At 49.1% G+C, this 8,299-nt stretch overlaps 1 protein-coding gene across 2 annotated transcripts; it reads left to right on the forward strand.

Moving 5' to 3' along the window:
• Positions 1-887: 887 nt before the first annotated feature.
• LOC120953998 (autophagy-related protein 9A) lies at positions 888-8,055 on the forward strand. 2 transcript variants are annotated; one of them, XM_040374485.2, is made up of 13 exons: positions 888-1,099; positions 2,187-2,630; positions 2,708-2,885; positions 2,971-3,181; positions 3,246-3,370; positions 3,454-3,581; positions 3,668-3,852; positions 3,925-4,103; positions 4,165-4,296; positions 5,258-5,411; positions 5,491-6,596; positions 6,686-6,788; positions 6,868-8,055. In XM_040374485.2, exons 2-13 carry the CDS (start codon positions 2,486-2,488, stop codon positions 7,189-7,191), a joined length of 2,970 nt encoding a protein of 989 aa, XP_040230419.2. In that variant the 5' UTR covers positions 888-1,099; positions 2,187-2,485; the 3' UTR covers positions 7,192-8,055. The 2 variants fall into 2 exon arrangements, with proteins under 2 accessions (XP_040230419.2, XP_040230420.2); XM_040374486.2 differs by lacking the exon at positions 888-1,099 and adding an exon at positions 1,266-1,382.
• Positions 8,056-8,299: the final 244 nt, after the last annotated feature.

An 8,299-nucleotide genomic window follows, 5' to 3' on the forward strand; every position in this document is an offset into this window, starting at 1 on the left:
TTCTTGTACTAAAAATCCAGTTCCATCAAACAAAACTAAAAAACTATCAGTTTGGTGGGTTAAGCCACATGACCACAGAAGCAGCCACTTCAATGTTGTTGAAATCAGTTTTTTATGCACGGGCAATTTATTTGCTCAACATGTTTCACCTGTGTTAAAATTGTATTTAATTGTGCAATTAAACTAAAGCAATTAAACGTGTGTGTTTAAGTTGGTTTGTTGTAAAACATTCATGTGTAATATGTGAATATGTGTGTTTGTTTACTTGCGAATGATATCTTCCATTTCGCTGGTCAGTGTATAGTTTTTAGACTAATAATATTGCTGAAGTTGAAGTGCAGTGATGTAAGTTAATGAATTTAATCAATCGAGGAGTTAAAATATTGACCTTAGCCAACCCTTGACCAAACTTTTCCTCAAAGCATTTTTGGAAAAGGTGGGTTAAGGGTGGGCAAGATAAATACATCGGATCGGAACTGGCAGCTCCGATTGTTCTAAAATTTGGTGGGTTAACGACTGAATCGACCACCACAAACCCACGTGGGTTTGAAGTGGTTTTACAGTGGGTTAAGGACGATTTGGTTATTTGGGATTAGTATTTAACATACGAACAAAAGAGAAATTATTTGACATTTTACAATGAATGTGTCAAATCAGTACAATTTGCTCAAAGAACTGTCAAATTTAGAAAACCGCGTAAAAAAAAACGACCTCTGTCAAACTGAATCTCAAAATGGCAACATGCTAAACGGTAAGAAGACACCTCCTCTATTATCCACCTTGGCGGAAACCAATGGTCAACGGTTTTAAAATGACGTTTAGTCCCTCAACTATGGCGATCTCCCACAGACCCTTTTCCACTACCTGACATTTTTAATCCAAAACAGGTGGAAGGGTGAAATCGGCCAAGAAAAGAAAAGAAAAAAAAACGATGAGAATTACTGCGAGTCGCAAAAGCGATGTTGTTTGATTTCGATAAGTGCTCGCAGCATACCGTCGGGCACAAGGACGGTCAGCAGAGACATTGTAAATAGCCCGATTCCCACAAAACCGCACTCGGTGGATTGGACGAAGTTGTCGTCCCACTGCTGTTCTATTGGTATGTAAACAACAAGAAGTTCTGCCCGTGCAAAAACCTCCACAAAATCAAACCTTTGATCGACTGTTACGAGTTGTGAGCACGAACAAAAAAAAAATCCAGACATCGCGCCCCCCGTCCGTTGTTGTGTTTCTTTGTTCCGAGAATGTGAAGATAGTGGACGTTCGATCGGCAAGAAGAATGCTTGCAAGGTAGTGGGGTGCGAGTTGGTGTGTGTGTGCGATGTGGAAATAGTGTAACTACGCCATACGCACAAGAAAACCCCGATTTCGCCCAGCGCCAGGTATTGCGATGCACGATGCTTTTCCTTCGCTCGCAGGTGCATTTCCTTTCGAAGGTCGTTCAACCTTTATAGAAATAAATGTACTGCACACAATGTAAACTATTTACGGCTAGCGAACGGCATGCTTTCCAACGCACATGGTTCCGCGGATGGCGGAAGCCCCCGGAAGGGTTGTTGGGTGCGAAAGTGTGTTAAAACGCGTTGCAAAAGAGCCAGTCACAAAGCAGGCGAATGAAAATCAGCTGGCAGCGAGACAGGTGGTGGTGCGATCATCACCATCACCATCATCATCAGCATCAGCATAACAACATTGAACGTGCGCGCGTGTGGATGTCCCCTTGCTGTGTCCTTGTGCGTTTGTGACCAGCGACACAGAAAAATAGTGTGTCACACCTGTGTGTTTTGTTTGAACGCAAAACAAAAACAATCGAATTTTGGAACCGAATGTTGCACGTTACGCGATTTAGTGTAATTATTCTGTGGGCGAGCATGTTGAAGCAGTGGTTCCATTCTGCGCCTACTTTAAAAAAAGCCCAGAAGCACCTACAGAGCAGTGACGCATAAAAGGGGCGAGTCTAGTCATCTTTGGACAATGCAAATCTGCGTCCCATCACCTAGCCCAAGCCTTCTAATCTCACCGTGCAAACACGTGCGAGTTTTCGTTTGAAGTTAAAAAAAAACCTGTTACCTCCAGCCCAGACACGATGTTCCACATTTGTTCAAGCGTGAACAAATGTAAACAAAATTTGTGCTTGCATTAACAAAATCTTATCGTCTCTTTTCTCTCTCTTTCTCTTCGCGTAGATGCTGCCCGATGCGACGCCATTCTGCCCGCGCTACTAGATGAAGGGCAGGGAGTGCAGTGTGCTGTACTTTGTTAGTTTGTTTTCAATGTAAAACAACCCCGTGTGCATCATAGTGCTGCCCCACCGTGCCGTGAATGTCGGGCCAAACGCAATCTGACACCGTCGAGCAATACACTACTACGCGCAGCAAAAACCGCAAACCGCGCAGCAGGGAAAGGCAGCAAGGAACGGCACTCGAATTAGAATCCGCACTGTTCCCGGATCCGAAACGACAGCAGCGGCACCGGTGGCACAACGATGACGACGAGCCGGCAGTTTGACGCAAAAACGTACGACACGCTGACCAACCAGGACACCAACCCGTTCGCCGACAAACGCTCGCCAACGATCGAGGAAGAGGATACACCGCAGGTGATACACGTCGTGCCGGAGACCAGCAAAGGTAGGAGCGGAAAGCTGATGACCACCATCGACCACCAACTGCAAACTCATGTCCTGCATTTGTTTTTCGCCTTTCAGCACGATGGAACCATATAGAGGACTTGGATTCGTTTTTCACCCGCGTCTACATCTACCACCAGAAGCATGGGTTTTACGTGATGATGCTGCAGAAGCTGTTCGAGCTGTTCCAGTTCGTGTTTGTCGTGGTGCTGATCACGTACATGTTCAACTGCATCGACTATGCGATCCTGTTTCGGTAAGGCCGCTTGCACTGCTACCTACACTGAGTCATTTGGGGGGGCAAACTCATCAAACACGGCTTTCTTCTCTACCAAATGCAGTGACAAAATCATCGACCAAGAGTCGAAGGTTTCGCTCGGCGATGCCATGATCGGTGTGTCGGAGTGTGCCGCCAACCTCGGCGCCTTCCAGTGGATGGCGCTAGTGCTGGCCGGTTTGTTCTGGACGTTTCGGTTGTTTAAATTCTTCTATCAATTTTTCCAATTTTGGGACATTAAAATGTTCTACAACACGGCGCTCAAGATTGAGGATGTAAGTAGAGGGACCGGTCGGTTAGGTGCAGTGTTTATCAGTGCTTTCCCGTTCCTTCTGGCAGGCCGATCTAGACAATCTAACGTGGCACGAGGTACAAAAGTGCATCCGGGAAGTGCAGTCCGAGATACAGATGAGCATCAACAAGGAGCAACTGACTGAGCTAGATATTTATCATAGAATATTAAGGTACTGTTTTTTGTTGTACTGTTATCGAGTCAGTTCCGTGTACTATTGCGATCATTCCATTTACCTTTTGCTTTGCATTGCAGATTTAAAAACTATATGGTAGCAATGATGAACAAATCGCTGCTACCTGCCACCACCAAGCTGCCATTGCTAGGAAACGTAGTGCTAATGAGTCAAGCGCTCCGCTACAACATAGGACTAATACTGTTCTGTAAGTGTGTCTGTTACCCGTATCTTCTCTTTTGCTTGGCTTCCACGCGCTAACTTCTGCCCCCGACCCGTTTTTTTCCGACGCAGGGGGACCATGGTCACCGTTCGAGAACAGCTGGCACCTGCGGGAGGAGTACAAGCGGCCCAGCATGCGGAACGAGCTGGCGGCCAAACTGTCGAAGCAGATTTTGTGGGTCGCCATAGCCAACTTTATACTCTCGCCGTTCATCTTCATCTGTCAGCTAATGTACTTCTTCTTCAACTATGCCGATGTGAGTGTGTTTATCGGCTTTGCAATGAGCCACTACTAACTAATGCCACTTTCTTGTACGCTCTACCCTTAGTTGATCAAAAAAGAGCCCGGCACGCTGGGTGTACGCTGCTGGTCACAGTATGGCAAACTGTACCTGCGCCATTTTAACGAACTCGACCACGAGCTGGACGCGCGACTGACCCGCGCTTACCGGCCGGCGGTAAAATACATGAACTCGTTCTCTTCGCCACTGCTTACCGTAATAGCAAGGTACGGGTCACGATTTCGTCACGATGCGCGGATGATAATGGTTTGCCTTTCTTCGCTACAGAAACATCGCCTTCGATGCTGGAGGTGTCGCGTCCCTTATCCTGCTGCTGGCTATCTACGACGAGGACGTGTTTCAGGTGCAGCATGTGCTCACGCTCTTCACGATTCTGGGCATGATCAGCGTTATTGCGAGGTACGGATGGTTTGTCAGCAAAAAGGGAGATTAAAAAGTTGTTCTAAATTAGTGGTCGGAGCTCGGAATCGGACCTACCCGATGCTGGAATCGATTACGGAGCCGATTCCGGAGTTGACTCCGGAGCTGATTCCAGAGTTGACTCCGGAGCCGATTCCGGGATCGGGATCTGGGAATCGCAATTTGCTCCGGTAACGGAATCAGCATTGACTCCAGAAATGGAATTAGCTTGGGAACGAGAATCAGTTCTTTGATTGAACTGATAAGAAGTTTCAGAAGCAAAATCAGTCCAGGAATCTCCATGATAATTGGTCGTTTAAAAGTAAATTTTGATTCTTAACGGCTATCAATACTTAGCATCATTGGACCCAAACGCCTATTCCTATGGAGATGCCGAAACCGAGTCCGTTTCGAAGCCGATTCTGATTCTGAAGCCGATTTCGGAACCAATTCCAAAGCCGATTCCGATTCCGAAGCCGATTCCGACGCCGATTCCGGAACCAATTCCGAAACCGATTCCGGAACCAATTCCGAAGACAATTCCGGAGCCGTTTTCGGTACAAATTCCGAATTCGATTCCGGAACCAATTCCGAAGTCGATCCTGAAGCCGATTTCGATTCCGGAACCGATTCCAGAACAAATTCCGAAGATGATTCCGGAACCAATTTCGAAGTCGATTCTGGAGCCGATTTCGATTCCGGAACAGATTCCAGAACCAAGTCCGAAGCCGATACAGGAACTAATTCCGAAGTTGATTCTGGAGCCGATTTTGATTCCGGAACTAATTCCGAAGTCGATTCCGGAACCAATTCCAAAGTCGATTCCGGAACCAATTCCGAAACCCATTCCGTAGCCGGAATCAATTCCAGAAAACATCGGAGCTGGCCAGAATCGATTCCGACGAAATCTTCATTTTCCCCATCACTAGTTTTAATGTGCCGTTTCCCTTGACCACTGCAGATCACTTATACCGGACGAGAATATGGTGTGGTGTCCGGAGCAGCTGCTGCGAAACGTGTTAGCCCATGTGCACTATCTACCCTCAGTCTGGCGTGGCCATGCCCACAGTTCGGTCGTGCGTGATCAGTTTGAACTGTTCTTTCAGCTGAAAATTGTGCGTTCTATAAACTTCCCTAGGTTCCTTTTCTACCCTGTCTGACCAAATCTAACAAACCTCCTTTCTGCTTCCACAGATGTACATTTTGAATGAACTGTTCAGCCCGCTCGTTGCACCGTTCGTGCTGCTGTACGATCTGCGCCCGAAATCGCAACAGCTGGTCGACTTCTTCCGCAACTTCACCGTGGACGTGGTCGGTGTCGGGGACGTGTGTTCCTTCGCCCAGATGGACGTCCGCAAGCACGGCAACCCGGACTGGCAGATACCGGTCGTGGCGGACGATAAGGACAGTGAGAGCGAAACGCCGCTCATATCGCCCGACGATGGTGGTGGTGCGCGGGTACCACCACCACCAGCGGGACCAACAGTGCGCCCCGCCGGTGCTGGTGCCGGTGCGGCGGCGGCACAGTACAATCAGGGCGAGCACGGCAAAACCGAACTGTCGCTCGTCCACTTCACCCTTACCAATCCCACCTGGCAGATGCCGCCGGAAGCGAAACAGTTCGTGCAGGGCATCAAGCGGCACGCGCTGCACGATCTGAACCGGCAGCGGGGCATGATGCTCGGCCTGCACAACCCGACCGCGATGGGCCAGAGCCTGCTGTCGGTGGAAAGCATGGGCGCGGAGTACTCGTCCATCATACAGCCGATCCTGCAAACACACAACCTTTCCAACTCGCAGCATCTCGGCCTGTCGCTGCATCTCGGTGGCGGTGGGTTCGGTTCGCCCGTACCACCGATGACGCCGGCGGGCATGATGCCATCGACCGTGCAGCAGCAGCAGCAGCAGCAGCCCGCGGCACAGCACGGTGGTGCAGGTGTGCAATCCTCCCACCAGTACCATTTCGGCCCACAATCGTACGATTTTGAGCGTATGCTGCAGCAAAACCTAACCGACGCCAGCACGGTAGCGCCGAACATGCCGGCACGCAGCACCTTCCTGGCGGACATTCATGAGAATGACGACGAAAGTGCGGGTGCACCGCCCGCGCTGATGCCGGAAGTGCTGCAGCCCGGCATCGATCAGACGGCACCGGCGGCGATGGGAGTGTATCCAGAGCTGGAGGAGGGCAGCCGCTACGCTGCACCGTACGCCACCGACGGGATGGTGTACAGCACGCGTGGCGGAATGTCCCGACGGGAGGGACCGGCCGGAGGATCGCGCACGGGATTACTTTCGAGGTGAGCATTCATTTGCCCTGCTTAGAAGATGCTTCTAGTAGAATTAACGCTTTTCAATGCTCTCTCTCTGTCTTTCTCACTCCGTACAGTCTCTATGGCGAGCTGCCCACGAATGTACCGGCACCGTACGAATTTACGACGGCCGACATGTGTCTTAGTACGCTGTACCTGCACGAGTTGCATCACAATCACGTAAGCAGCTTGAGGATTGAATGCCAAAACGGATCCACAAAACCACTCACATTGTTGCTTTCCCTTCGCTTTGTTTTAGTTGCGACGTCACGGTGGTAGCTTGAGGCTCGATATGGGCTCACCACCACCACCACCATCGAGCGGTTCGTCACAGCGTCCCACCACCACGGCGACGTTCGCGTCCCGGTTTATGGGACCGGGAGGAATCCGCCCGTTCGGTACAGTTGCTCAACCCTCGCTAGTCAGCCACCCGTTGCGTACGATTGCGCCGGGTATTATCGGTGGTGGTGAAGCCACCGCGGGTCCTTCCGGTTCGCTGGAAGCCGGCAGCAGCAGCAGCCGTTCGATGGGAGGTTCGGCTGCCGCCGAACGAACACCGCTGCTCGGTAGCAAAAAGTCATAGCACCGGGCGGAGTGGGTCTAACGGAGCGCGGCAACTGATGCTTAGCCAGGAGCAAGGGTAGTGTAGCAGTAGGGGTTAAAGGTCGAACTTAAGGTGCGAGTGTGTGTGTATGTGTGTGAGTACCAATGGAATGGAAAGGTATGAATGTGATTTGCCTGTACTGTTGTCGTCTCCAACCGTGTGTTAGGCCAGAGCGTGCTGTGGAACTGGAAAAGTGATAAAGGCATACTGAGCTAGCAAATACTACTACCAATCGTCGTGTGCGTGAAAACGTAACGATCGAAACACAACGAAGAGAGTACTGTTCGAAGTGAATAGTTTGATGCCAACGTTGGGCGTGCTATTGTAAATAAGGTTACTCCAAGACGGTTCGTAAACCATTTTTTTTGCAAGGCAACTACTACTACTAAAAAATGCTAAATCTGGGATCAACGGAAGGTAAACCGGGGGAAAGCAAAATAAAAAAAAAAACGCATGATTATGGTATTGCTTGTACTACTACCACGCTGCCGTTGGTAAAGGCTTCTCTGAAAGATGAAGGCCACTTTTAACGTACCACCATCATCATCCCCACTGCCTCGCTGCTGTGTGTGTGTGTAAAATGATAGCCAAATGGATCGAGTTGCGCGTGATATAAAAAGAACGGGCAGCAGATAAGCAAGGGGAAAGCTCCATCGAGTAAAGCAACATTCGGAAAGCTTCGTGTGAAAAGCTGTTTTTTTAAGGCGATGTTGTGTGATTTCAACTTTTGATCTTTAAGCATAACTCTATAACTCACGCGACGCAAAGTGAAAATCTGTGAATGGCGACGATACCGCGATAAGTTTGTTAAAAGCATCAAATAAACTTAATACGTTTTCAATATGTATCGCGTTCTGTGTGTCTCTGTATGTGTCCCCATGCATGGAAAGAAAATTAACTATAGAATAGAGATTAGTAATGGGTAGATACCATTTTTCCGGAATCGGTATGATTTTGCGACCAAGATATTTGTTACCAAGTACTTTGTGACTAAGATATTTGCGACCAAGAATTTTGCGACCAAGGATTATGCGCCCAAGATTTTTGCGACCAAGGATGGGGTGCGTGGAAAGCCTGCGGAGTCATT

Source organism: Anopheles coluzzii, chromosome 2 (genome assembly GCF_943734685.1).
Source record: "Anopheles coluzzii chromosome 2, AcolN3, whole genome shotgun sequence".
NCBI classification, from domain to species: Eukaryota; Metazoa; Arthropoda; class Insecta; order Diptera; family Culicidae; genus Anopheles; species Anopheles coluzzii.